The sequence below is a fragment of the Chaetodon trifascialis genome, chromosome 21 (genome assembly GCF_039877785.1).
Source record: "Chaetodon trifascialis isolate fChaTrf1 chromosome 21, fChaTrf1.hap1, whole genome shotgun sequence".
Classification (NCBI taxonomy): domain Eukaryota; kingdom Metazoa; phylum Chordata; class Actinopteri; order Chaetodontiformes; family Chaetodontidae; genus Chaetodon; species Chaetodon trifascialis.
The window spans coordinates 6,447,491-6,461,578 of record NC_092076.1 but is presented as its reverse complement, the minus strand read 5'-3'; the positions used below and the strand labels follow the sequence as shown (position 1 = coordinate 6,461,578).

Genomic DNA, 14,088 nt, shown 5'->3' with positions numbered 1-14,088 from the left:
CAGCCCGGAATCAATACTGTCGCATAAAAAGCTGATAGATAGATGATGGTCACTAATTGATAGTCTTGGCGGGACAAAGGTCTGGTGCGTCCTCTCTCTCTCTCTGTTGTATGAAGATTTTCTGAAATGAATGTGGACCTCTGGTGGCTTGTTCAGCTATCTAAGGAAGGAAACAAAGAAAAATGTCACAGATATGGTCAATAGAGACTCAAAGTTAACGCTGGACGACAGGGGCACAGTGATCAGTAGCAGCAATGGGGGGTAGCTAAGTACATTTACTCCAGTGTTGTACTGTTATACTGCTTCACCCTTCTATTCCACCACAGTTCAGAGATAAATATACTTTTTACAACACTACATCAATCTGAAAGGTGCAGTTGCTTCAGATGAATATTTTACATGAGAAATATAGGATAAGCTTCTAAAACACATTGTTGAGGATTGAACCAGTGGTTCTCAGCCTTTCTAGCTTGTGAATCCTTATGAAAAAAAAAACAGGTTTTCTGGCCGTTTTCATTTAAATAGCTGTTTGAGGTGCAAAGGGGTCAAATCCAAGAATCCAATATATCACAGAAAGGCAAAGACTAGAGAAAAGTCCAGATATTTAATATAAAATCTGTGTAGCAGTGTTTTTTCTGCTTCTTTTTTCTCCCATTAATCATAACACGACCCCTCAGATTTATCTCGTGACCCTTTGGAGGGTTGGAACCCTTGGTTGAGAACCGCTGGTCTTAAACACTTTACTGTATTTTAAGTAGTTAAAATAGCTGCACCTCGACAAGCTACAGCAGGAATATGCTGCTCACACACTCATGTATCAGTACAACAATCTAATGATGTCATATCCTGTATAATAGCGCAGAATATCAGTCACAGGGGCCATTTTTCTTGTTGATACTTAAAGGATATTTATGTTCTTTTACTTGGAACGCAGAACTTTTACTTGTAATTGACAATTTTTACATTCATGTATTAGTACTTTTACTCAGTTAAAGGATCTGAGTACGTCTTCCTTCGCTGATCAGTAGTCAGGACGAATGTTCTGACTGGATCTCTTACCTCTGCACTCGTATCTGAGGTCTGAGAAGAGCACCTGTTCCTGAGAGAAGACAAACAGTCCCAGCCTGCCTCCAGCCAGGGTGTGGTCGTACACCGCCCCCGAGTCGGACAAAATCTCCCTGCCCTCGTACACCACCACCCTGCAATGGCAACGCAGCTAACATCATCACACACAGCATTTATCATGAGTTTTACCACAGATGTAGACCTCCTGTGACTGAATTATTATTTTTTTGTCAAGATTATAAGTTATTATAATATATGTTAAAGTTAGTGGGAGAAAGTAATTAAGCACATTTAAACCATATTTATCTACATTGCACATTATTATAATGTAAATTCAACTATAAATGAGCTGGAATTAGCTCCAAGTCAGCCAACTACAACATTAAAATGCCCCTTACATGTTAATAAATCAATAATAGTAATGCAGTAGTTTAATATATAACAGTGTAACTCTGGCAGAGGCCAGTTTTGATCTTTTACATTAGTTCTTTAATTGAATTTACTAATAAGGGCTCATTTTTACTCAATTTTCAATGCAGCACTTTATATAGTATATTTAACCTATATGATTTCTGTACTTTTACTTGGGGTTAGTCACATTTGCTGCTTATTAATGGATTTTCCTCTTTGTTCCCTGTTTTACTATCACTAAATAAACACTGAGGACATGACGTCAATCAGAGTTATATTTGAAGCAGTTACAGTTTGGCTTCATAGCAACTATCCAAGATATCAATGTGCGTCTGTCCTTCACAATCAAAGAGCAGGAGCTTCTTTTCAGTCTCACATTCAATAAGCACACTGTCATCCTACAATCATTCAGCACCCCGGATTCAACACAGCCACCTCTTGCATCTTCACTGACAGCCTTCTTTAGCAGCGTTTGACTCATTTGAACAACTGGGCTTGGCACATTACAGTTTTGTTCTCTTTCGCCTCACTTTTTCTCAGCCTGAAAACCTCACCACAGTGCTGATGTTGTTCTCTCCATCTGCACATAAACAGCACAAAGCACAGAGAACTCACCGCCCGGGGGGTGTTTTTGAAAGTCCATTAGTGAGAAGTACAACTAAGCAGAAGTAGATGTGGCAGGTTGAGGAGAACCGGGTACAACAAAGAAAGTGAATTACACTGTTATAAAATAACTCTTGGAGATGGATGATATCCTCCGGTGCAAGAACATCTGAGGGTGAATTTCTTTTTCCGAGGTGGCACAGAATGTGATTTTCATGAATTTAAGAAGTTATCCAGCAGATTGTTGTTCCACTGCAACCTACAGGAACTGAACTGGTACTGACTGAGCTGTGAAAGTGTGATCTAAAGGGCCGCGCCAGCGTTTGCTTGAGCTTTGAATTTTCTTTTTTTTTTTTTTTTTTTTTAGATTGCTTTCAGTAATTTCTTTTCATTCACTTTGTTAACTCACTTTGGGGACACTAAAACCTCCAGTTTCACAAAAATAAACACACTCATGACGTTCGGAAATCTTAATTAAGTCTAAAGTTTCTGTAAGTTGATTGTCATACTACACGGAAATGAACAAAAAACGGTGGATGCTTGAAAATGAGAGGGAAAACATGTTCACACTACAGCTGAATGGGGTGAAAAATGTAATTAATTCTTTAGATATCACCGTGAAACTCCCCCAGTTGATTACTTACATTAAGAAAATTGTTTTTGGTATCACAAGTTTTCTGAAATTTTATGTTCAAATATGCAAATGTGCGTTATTTGAATAAATATCCAGTAATTTGCTGACATTTTCAGAACAGAAATCTGAAAATTAGATAAAGCCAGGGTCAAAATAGCATCAAAGGTTTTTACAGAAGGAAGTTCCCATATTCCTTTTTTACCCACAAATAAGAAAATACTGTCAACAGTGATAAATAAAATCAATTCATGGGATAATTTTATAATTAAAATGTTTGAATATATATATACTTATTTAAGGAAGAGAAATCTGAACCAAAACACACCTAAATGTGTGTTTTGGACATTTGATTTCCTGCAGTTTGAACTGAGCAGCGAGTGAAAAAACAGTGTTTTTGCCCGTAGTGTCTGGCCTGAAAACCACACGGGAAAATGACGTGTATGTGTAGTAAATGGGCTAAAACACTGGTACAGCTCCTTGAAAGCCAAGCCAGTAACAACAAATACTTTGGCAGTAAATTAAAATGTAAAGGTTACTGCTCATGTGGAAGCAGTTTCACTTGGGAGGAGCTGTTGTTTCTCTGAGTCCAAAAATTGTTTTTGTAACTTTAAAACCTGGATGATTTCCACGATCATAATCCAGCTGTGGTTTACGGACGATCAACATGAAAACATGAAGTGGCTCCAACTTCAGTGTATCTGCAGGTTCATATACCAGTTGTCCTGTTTGTGACTGGCCATGCATAAAGAAATAACAAAACACAAGGGAAAAGAGTAATTTCCTGACATATGCTAGACATTCTGGGGTCGGTCTCAGTCCAGAATCTCGCTTGGACAAATCTAACCACCGCTGGATCATGAACTCAGGTGGGAAACTGGCATTTCTAAGTGATAATGCCAGTCTTTGTACCTGATGAACCCAGTCTTGGGTCTGTGGATGAGGTGCATGCGGTATGCAGTGAAGTCCTTCCAGCCAATTTTATTGGGGTCATGCCACAATGTTCTGACCTAAAACAGACACACACACATAAACGTTAGGGTGGACAAGAAAATTGGACTTGTGTATCAGAGCTTTACTGTGCCAATCTAATAAAGGACAGTCTGTCCAAGGTTGTTTTAGGGAAGGTTTATCTGTTCAAATGAGAAATTTTGTGTGATTTATGACAAGCGGAATATAAAGAGACGAAGCGAGTCACTGATTCATGCCTGGTGTCTGGTGTTTCCGGTGTGCCACAGGGCATTGCGCAGATATTCCCCTGGTCCTGTGATGGAGTTGACCAGTTTGATCGAGACTCCCGCTGTGCCAAAAGCTTTGGACGGCTTTTTCTCCCAGTAGCCTTGAGACACCTGCTCTCACAGAAAGACAGAACGTGGAGGATAAAAGGGAGTGAAGGCTGAGTTGGTGTTGGTAGCGTAGTACACGGCTGAACACTGTCACCGCACACAACAACAAGTCTTTTCAATGGAAAAAAGTCTTTTATGCACTTTTCTATTTTTTGCTACTAAGCAAGGACATAAAGGAGAAATATAAAGGCGGTAAGAAGATATTTGACGGCGTACAAAGATAAATATAACTACTGTCATAACTACAGGCCAATATGAGCCATCGTCACCTGTTTCCACATGACAACATAGAAGCGTCGACTGGACTGGTAGGCGAACACGATGCCCGCGTAGTCGTCATCTCGGTTGGTATTCACGTAAAATGTCACGCTGAAGTCTACAGAGCTGAACTTGTCATATCCTGTTTAAACAAAGGGTTATTCATTTTGTAAATGAAGAATTTCCAGTATACTTGTGTGGGTTATTCTTTTTTTTCTAGTTAATCTGACCTAAAGCGATGCCAGGGTCCGAGTTGGCCGTCTGCAGCAGCTCAGTGCCTTGGCTGCGGATCACCCACAGAGGGTCAGACTGCGTGGTGCCTTTAGGGTCCAACAAAACAACCTGAAACTTCCTGAAGTCTGTAGACCCGATATCCTGGTTCATCGGACAGGGATCCAGCGCATCTGGAATGCTGTCGTTGTCAAAGTCGTCAAAGCACGCATCGCCGCTACCGTCACCTGCAGGACAGAGGAATGAGGACAGAGAAAGCAACCATGTGATTTCCTGGAATCCAAGAGGGGAAAAAAGAAAGAAAGAATGTGCAGATGTACTGAGAAAGACCTGTATGATGGTGGATAGATTAAAGAACCTTCTATGTTTGGTTAATCACCCCTTGGAGAGCCATAGACTGTTTATGTTGATGTCCAACATTAACATGACCTGGAGCACTGGAGACATACTGGACTGATGGTCACATGATTTACCCTGCAAAACCCATTTATCACGACTCGTACGTCTGCCATAGCAGCACTGACCATCAGAGTCCATCTGGTCCCTGTTGGGCACCAGTCTGCAGTTGTCCCGGTCGTCAGGGATACCGTCGTTGTCGTCATCATGGTCGCAGACGTCTCCCTTCCCGTCCTTGTCATGGTCGGCCTGGTTGCTGTTGGCGATGTAGGGACAGTTGTCCAGAGAGTTTTGGTGGCCGTCCTCGTCGATGTCGTTGTTGTCGTCACACATGTCCCCTACTAGGTCACTGTCGGAGTCAAGCTGTAAACGCACACACCAAGCACACACCAAAAACAATCATCCATCCATCCCTGATTGAACGCCACTAATAAATTGTTGCCCTGTACCAGATGTCCTGTGAGGCAGCACCACCAGCATCTATCTTGTTTCTTAATGCATTTTTCAGTACTTGTAAGCGTTTGTGTTTTCAAGCACCTGCCGTGGGTTGTGTAGAAGGGGACAGTTGTCACACTGGTCTCCAACACCATCCAGGTCTGTGTCCCTCTGGTCAGTGTTGTAGACAAGGGGACAGTTGTCGTAATCATTCAGGACCTCTGGAGAAAGACACAAACACAGATCAATTGTATTTCCTTTTTTACACATAAAACAACTCTCCAACCAATATTGATCAAGACTTTGTTTGGATAAATATAATATGATCTGAATCTAAAAAGTAACTGGGCAGTAAATCCACTTTTAATTTTTTTACTACACCACCAATTGATCCTGGTCCAGGTCTCTAGTGTTTATTACCACAGAATTTATTTTCCTTTTACATGAGAAACTCTAGTTTTTCTGTCCTCTAGACCCCCAAAATCTGACAATTCGAAGGCAGCATTATAGCAACAAGTAGCATTAAAGGCGATATGATGCCACTGACAGGCAAACAAACTAAACGCACCGTCACCTCAAATAAAATTTGAAATTCCTCTGGGTTTGAACGTTGTTTGAAGACTGAAAAAATGGGACAAGTAACTGAATGTTCCAGGCCTGCTTTACTGAGTAGCTCCTACCGTCTCCATCAATGTCGATGCTGCAGGCGTCTCCTTCTCCGTTGTCATCAGTGTCTGTCTGCAGCGGGTTGCTATCAAATGGACAGTTATCACAGCGGTCCCCGACCCCATCTCTGTCAGAGTCAAACTGCCGGGGGTTGTACACCAGCGGGCAGTTGTCCTATGCCAAGCGAACACATTCATGCACACACACACACACACAGCTGATGTGAATATTGGCCTATTTTCAGTCAAAGTTACTCCATGACTGAGCCACGGTCTCACCCTCTCATCTATGATGTCATCATTATCATCATCAGGATCGCAGGCGTCTCCCTGTCCATCCATGTCCAGGTCTTCTTGTCCAGAGTTTGGTAGCACGGGGCAATTATCCTGCAGCCAATCACAACCCAGTTTTGTGAAATCCAACCAGACCACAGCCAGCCAGTCAGATTAGATGTTTTACTCTTTTACCTTTTGACAGTGATATGTTGCGTTCTGCTTGCAGGGTAGCCTGTTGTTGGGCCAGCCATCCAGATCAGAGTCTTCGCCACACAGGAAGCCATCGCCGGCGAACCCAACGGCACACACACACTTGAACAAAACCTCAGACGCCAGGCCCAGGTACACACACTGAGCATACTTGTGGCAGGTGTGTGTGTTGTCTTTGCAAGGGTTGTATGGTTCACACACCTACATCAATGCAAGCATTTAAGAATATAACAGTATTTCTAGTTCAAATTGAGGAAAACAGTTCACAAAAATGAAAATTAATATTCAAAGATGCATGCCTGCTTGATTTTCAGGGCTTCCTGCAGTCCGAGGCCATATGGCTGGGTGCCTTTATAGCGAGGAGGACAGGGCAAACAGTAGAACCCAGGGTCTGTGTTTACACACTGTGTGACACACACATCCTCCACTTCACACTGCAGGGAGAGAGAGATTAACCCTGTTCAGCATATCAAACACTTACTGTAAATACAAAGGTTTGACCCGAGGGGCTCTCTGCCAGGATCAGACAATGTAACATTTATTGCTTTGGAGATGGTCATTATGTCAGAGCAGCCCAGTCGCCTGAATGAAGTGAAGGAATTGTGCATTTCTGCAAAGCACAGATACGATACATTTGTATGTTTCACTTGTATCATATCAGTGTTTCTACAACAGCCATCAAAGTGATGTAGTTCAGGGTATTTTAAGCCAAAATCTGATCTTTTCCTTTACCTAACCATGTGTTTTTTGTGCCCAAACCTAACCTGGTTTTCAGAACCACACAATGGCAACATTTATTCTGGCGGGTTTGGTGAAATTAGGTGATCAGGGTGCCTTGAGTTACAAACTAGAGGTTAAACTGACCAATCATAGCTTTCAAAACCTGCATGAAATGCAAAGGTGATCAGGCAGGATCAGAGAGAAACTTTCAGTTTCTGGAAATTGTACAACCTACCTTACTGTCACAATGTCAAACTAGGCTAGAGAAGGTAAAATCAACCTACTGGTGACATCAGAGGAAGTTATAAAGTCCTGCTGTTGATGCAGGATTAGTTGACATCAACTATAACATTATATGGGACAGTTTCATCAAACTGTTGTTTCCTATTCCCCACATCGGTGACATCGAGCCATTAACTGGCTGATGTCATGTCGCCTGCTTTTATTACCTCATTTTCATCTTCACAGTGAGTGCCGTTGCCATTTAAACCCAACGGACAGTGTCCGCATTCCCATGATCCATCGATATATGATATGCACTCCACCCCAGGGAAACATGGATTTGACAGCAAACATATATCTGAAACCATACAAATGTGCACAAAAAGGCATTTATACACAATCCATATAATCCAGCAGGTTAACAGCACCTACATTATTCTGACAAAGTTTATATTTGAAGCATTTGTCTGTTCTATCCTAAGCCTCAATAATTGAATAAAGGCAGAATAAACCCTGTAGGACATTCTTTTCTAATCCTCTAAAAAATATATTTTTCATCCAATAAAAAAGAAATAAGGTTTATCCATGGTTGCAAGGCTTAGCCCACTTTTAGAGTAATATCTGCTTACACAGTTGAAAACGCACCTGTAGCCTGAGGTTTGGGGACAGGGTTAAGGTTTACCTATAGGACATGGTTGTTTGTTACATGCTTCATAGTCCACAGCGTCTCCAGCACAAGATTTGCCACCGTTCTGAGGAGCAGGGTGGGAACACTCCCGCTGACGACTGATAAGACCTCCCCCACACGACTCTGAGCAAAGTGACCATTCACTCCAGCTTGTCCAGCCTCCGGCAACTGCACACAAAGACATTATTTACCTGTACACCAGTGAACTGCTACAGCGCAGCCTGGATGTGCATTTGGGCTCATATACTTACTGGGGCAGAGTGTATTGTTGCAAGGTTGTGTCTCCCTGGCACTGCCTATGCAACCTTTGCCCCCCTTCTGTGGTGATGGGTTGTTGCAGAGACGAACCCGTGTTATGGTGCCGTCGCCACATGTGGTTGTACAAGCAGACCAAGGAGACCAAAGGCCCCAGTTCCCGTCAGCACGCGCTAGACATGAGACAAGGACATAAAGATTGTAAACAGTCCACGTTTTTTGTACAGTAACCTTGAATTCTCGGTGTATATACTTTTACAGAACTGCAACATGCTTCCAATTATGATTGCAATCTCTAAAATCCATTTGTCTGAAGTTCCATACTTTTGATCTTTGTGGAATAGTCATTATTTCCCTCGAGCAGGCCGTGCTCAATCAATCACCAAAAATAAATTAAATCACAACGTGATAGATCAGACATGCAGAGTGATGCCCTACCCTTGCGCTCACACTTTGTCAGCATGCAACTGCGGGTTTGGACTGATGGGCCGGTGCAGGACGGCATGATGCCATTGCAGGATCGGCCCCTTTGATGCCCTCCTCGTCCACAGGTGACCGAACAGTCGGTCCACTCAGACCACGGGGACCAGCCATCTTCATTATCTTTATACACACATACACTGTTGGTATACCTTTATCAGATGTTGTGATCTTAGCACTCATTTTCCATGCTAAACAATATATGCCGACAAGCCAAACTCACTGAGACAGACAGGGCAGCACTTTCCATCGATAAAGGAGGGATTGATGCAGGACACAGGAGGGCACGACACCTGCTGGCACACCACCTTTCCATCCTGCGCAAGGTGAGGAAGACACAAACCAGTGTTCACATATTCATAATCCGTAACACTATTTTTAGTCAAGCCATACTAGTTTGAGCCAGATGTTTTTCTAAATGCCAGTCCTCGCAGAGGAATGATATGCTGTCATGACTCATAATACGTCTGGCTACTCCCTCAATCCATCCTTGACAAAACTAATGATGTCTTTTGAAGAGAAACAGACTCAGAGAAGAGGATGAAGCAATCATAAAATAGAGGAGACTAACAAAGGCAGCACTGGAAATAAATGAAACCACATTGGATAAAAGTGAAACTTAAGCATCTCTTTGGCTACAGCCAGGAGACCGTTAGCTTAGCACATAACCATCCGTAAAACCACAACTTGTCATTTCTACATTTCAGGTTTTTGTACAGATTAAACAAACCAGGCATGAGCTTTAGAAGTGCTGCTACACTGATTTTTTAACCTCTGAACAGAACCAGTTTTCATGCTTACCTAAGCTAATGGTCTCCTGGCTGTAGCTTCATATTTAACAGATAAGAATTATGTGCTATCAATCTTATCATCTAAGCCTGTTTCCCAAAATGTCAAACTATTCCTTTCAGTTTATGCTTCTTCAGAGCCATTCTAGAGGATTCTTGTACTTTTCTGGTTCCAGGATTTTAGCAGGTCAAAGCTTGAGAGAATATTATAGCTTTCAAGTCCAGTTTCAGTCATGTCTTTAGAGTCAAGTTGCAAGTAATTCATGTTGTATACATAAATCAAACAAAATAACACAAAGAGACTTGGATTTGAGTCAGACGTAAGTCACAATGAGGACTTGAGACTTGACAAATCTAGATAGAAAATTACAGATAAAGATGGGAGAGATTGCATCGTAGAAGATTGACCATTTAATGAAGCTGATGCAGTCTAATCTATGACAGATCTTCCTTTAATTCAGAGGTTTGCATGGCATTCTCCCAGGAAAGACTTCACTGCTGATATTCTAGATTGTAGTTACGTAAGGCAATGCTGACCTGGCAAGTGCAGGAGGTGCAGCTGTCAACCTCCCAGTCGTCGCCCTGCTCGTACACTCGCCCATCCTGCACACACCAGATCTCTCCGTCTCGGTCTCTGTCAAGATCGTCAAGATCAATGTCGCCAAAATGTCCATTGCCATGGCTGTCACCGTGGCCATTGCCATGGCCGCCACCATGGCCATCTCCTTGACCATAGTCATCACTACGGCCATTGCCAAAGCTGCTACCACGGCCACCTCCATGACCATAGCCATTGCCGCGGCCTCCCCCATGATCATATCCATCGCCCCGGCCACCTCCATGACCATAGCCATCGCCACGGCTTCCTCCATGACCATAGCCATCGCCACGGCTTCCTCCATGACCATAGCCATCGCCGTGGCCATCTCCATGACCATAGCTATTGCCACGACCATTGCCATGGCTGCCACCACGGCCATCTCCATGACCATAGCCGTCGCCATGGCCATCTCCATGACCATGGCTGCCACCATGGCCATCTCCATGACCATAGCCGTCGCCGTGGCCATCTCCATGACCATAGCCATCGCCGTGGCCATCTCCATGACCATAGCCGTTGCCGTGGCCATCTCCATGACCATAGCCATTGCCACGGCCATTGCCATGGCTGCCACCACGGCTATCTCCATGACCATAGCCATCGCCGTGGCCATCTCCATGACCATAGCTGTCGCCGTGGCCATCTCCATGACCATAGCCATCGCCGTGGCCATCTCCATGACCATAGCTGTCGCCACGGCCATCTCCATGACCATAGCCATCTCCATGACCATTGCCATGGCTCCCACCATGGACATTGCCAAGGCTGCCATCACGGATGTTGCCAAGGCTGCCACCACGGCCATGGCTGCTGCCATTGCTGCTGTTGCTCAGTTCAGCCAAAGATATGCGCATCACCTCATTTTCTTTTGACTGAGAATAGAAATAAATAAAGGATGCATTTCATTTTCAAAACATTAAATCAGCAGATTTTTTTCTCTAATTAAATCCATTATTTTGCATTAGTACACACAGAAACAAATGAATTAGGATGGAATGATGGTTGAATTGCAGACATTTTGAAACAGTGGGAGGAATAACCATGGTGGTTATGGTGCTTTTACTGAGTTTTATTTTGTTTCTGTCAAGTTTCAATGAAACTTCTTCTGTCATCAGAAAGGTAAAATTGCTCTTTTTGTAAATGGGGTCTGGTTTTGAGAGAGATGTAGTTTCTGGTTAAACAAAAGAAAAAGTTTTATCTCTGCAGGGATTCTTTCCATAATGTTTTCAGGCACTTATAATAACAATCGGAGCCTGTCTGTGGCAAAAACAGAAACTTTTAGTGCACATTGACAGTGCACAATTGCTCTAAAAGATTGGATTGAAGCCCATTTTGCAGCTGCTGGCTGCAGTACTCTCTCAATACTGGACCATTTTCAAAAATTGCTGCCCCCATTAGTCTCTTAAATAGAAAAACATGGGAAAATAGAGTCAAGATTGAAAAATCCAAAAGTTTCTGTTTAAAAGTGGGGTGAGTCAGGACGCTTTTTGTCAAATTCATCAAAAATCTCCTCACCGTCAGCTTACCTGTCTAGTCTGTGTATATAATAAAAAAAAATAGTGTCTGGGAAAATGGGAAATGGGAAACAAAGTGGCTCAGACCAAGCCAAGCCAGAGGGTGTTTGTGCTTGTGCACAGGACATGTTAACAACATGCAAACATCAGGGAGGTTTTCCACAGATGGAGAGACCTCTGATAGTTGACAGGCATGAAGAAGAATGCACAGGTCGTGGGTAACATCAGCATTGCTGTTTTTGTTTGTGTTGGTGGTGATTTGCGTGTCAGTTGACGTACTTTCCCACAATCAGCTTGCTTTCTAGTTTGCCAAGCAATGCTGTTGTTTAGACGTTAGCTGTAATTGCAGGAGAGTTGCGAGTATTGGTCTGGAAGTGGTGTGCCGGCTCTGGGAAACCGCACCGTCCTCTCTGCATGTCCATGAATTTGAGGGACGTGGCTTCTGAGGGAGCCCTGAAGGGAGGGGTGTATTTGTTTGGGTGTTGAGCTCAAATATCAACAATCTCTCTCCAGAATGACTCACCCCACCTTTAACACTGATGGTATTCTTTCGGCTTGTTTTTTTCCCCCCAAATTACCAGGACATTTACTGCAAACCACAGTGATTCCTGCCAGAAAAAAGGATGTCGCTACTTGTTCCATTTGCACTGAAAAAAGAGCTACTCTCTGTTGGTTTTGTCCCACAAATTCCCCCAAAGCTCTCCCCCATCAAATACAAAGTAAAGTGCGCTGCAGAGGCTGGTAGACTTAGACAGCACACACTGTAATCATCTCCATTTGTTTGTTACAATCCCACAACTAGTCAAATTAATTTTTTACTCATGTTAAATGCCTCTAACTGGGCATTTTCATAACTTAAAAATAATTTTTCATAGGAGAGCAAATGTACAAATATTTTCTAAAATCTTCTCCTTTTTTCCCCTTCTAAAAGCTAAGTTCTTATGAAAATAAATGCTGCATCAGAGAGCTAAACACAACAAACGCCGACATGCAGGTGACACATGCGCATGTATCTGTGTATCATACAACTCTCTCTAGATCTTCAAGCAGGCTGCTGGTGACAATACGCAGGCCATGGATCTCAGTGAGCAAGGCCACCAGCTCCTCACATGGATGACGACAGATTTCTGACGACGCGTTGTCGACCTTTGTACCACTGACCCCTGTGGAGGAGGCACAAGTGTGTGTGGTCTGTGCTAGATTTTATATCATATACAAAGAGGTAAAGAAACTCTCTTTGTGAATATATTTGAATGCAGGTATTCTATTTTTGCCTGTGAGCAAATGCATGCATGAAAGTGTGTGTGGTACCTGCACACATAGCTGCTGCATAGAGGAATATCAGAAGCCAAGGGAAACCTCTCAGCGGACTCATTCCTGTTCACACATAAATCACATATCCAGTCACCGTGAATTACAGCAACTATACTGCTACACCGCCGCACAATGCAAGCAGGTCTGCTGCAGAGGAGATAAAAGAAGAAGAAGAAGAAGAGGAAGATGAAAACCTGCATACCTGTGTACTCCTCGCTGGTCTGCTTTTCTCCACAATAAGAAATCAAGGCTGGTAGACTCGTCCCTGCTGCAGCTCCACAGGAGCTGTGATGGAATGTCTGTCTCCTTTTCCTTATTTCCTTGTCTCCTTGTTTCCTTCTCACCTTGGCATCTGGACCGGCATGATTTCCTCAGTAATTTGTTGTTGGAGCATGCAAAAAGAAAGAGAGGCTGGTGCGAGTGAAATCTGAGTGAAGAACATGCAGACGGCTCTGTTAGTTCTGTAGAAAGTTCTAATGTGGTTATGTATTTGTTTGAGAATGTGTGTGTGTGTGTGTGTGTGTGTGTGTGTGTGTGTGTGTGTGTGTGTGTGTGTGTGTGTGTGTGTGTGTGTGTGTGTGTGAGGCAGGAGCGGGGGCCATATATTACCCGTCTGTCTGGCGATGGACTGTGCTGCATATCTCCCAGCGAGAAGCCCAGCTGGAAGGAAGGAACACTGTGTGTGTGTGTCTGTGCGTGTGTGTGTGTTGACATCTCGATGCAGGTTTCCCAGACACATCATTTACACTCTTCACTCTCCAAACTGAGACACACACAAAAACATGCACTCACACATTGAAATGCACGCACGCACACACACACACACACACACACACACACACACACACACACGCACGCTTATTGGCCAACTTGAGTTTTCCAATATTTTAGCAGCAAGAAAACTGGCATCACCATAAATCCCTGGTGAAAATGAGGGACTTGATGTGTGTGTGTGTGTTTGTGTGTGTGTGTGTGTGTG

At 43.2% G+C, this 14,088-nt stretch overlaps 1 protein-coding gene across 1 annotated transcript; it reads right to left on the bottom strand.

Moving 5' to 3' along the window:
* Positions 1-1,021: 1,021 nt before the first annotated feature.
* LOC139349419 (thrombospondin-2-like) lies at positions 1,022-13,556 on the bottom strand. The gene is made up of 22 exons (XM_070990199.1): positions 13,312-13,556; positions 13,107-13,172; positions 12,822-12,958; positions 10,979-11,153; positions 10,604-10,894; positions 10,218-10,516; positions 9,116-9,209; positions 8,851-9,015; positions 8,409-8,585; positions 8,152-8,325; positions 7,697-7,827; positions 6,827-6,961; positions 6,510-6,728; positions 6,321-6,428; positions 6,057-6,216; positions 5,479-5,597; positions 5,070-5,304; positions 4,545-4,772; positions 4,326-4,456; positions 3,919-4,059; positions 3,623-3,720; positions 1,022-1,199 (listed from the first exon to the last, which is right to left on the bottom strand). Exons 2-22 carry the CDS (start codon positions 13,168-13,170, stop codon positions 1,022-1,024), a joined length of 3,459 nt encoding a protein of 1,152 aa, XP_070846300.1. The 5' UTR covers positions 13,171-13,172; positions 13,312-13,556.
* Between the last annotated feature and the right edge of the window lie 532 nt (positions 13,557-14,088).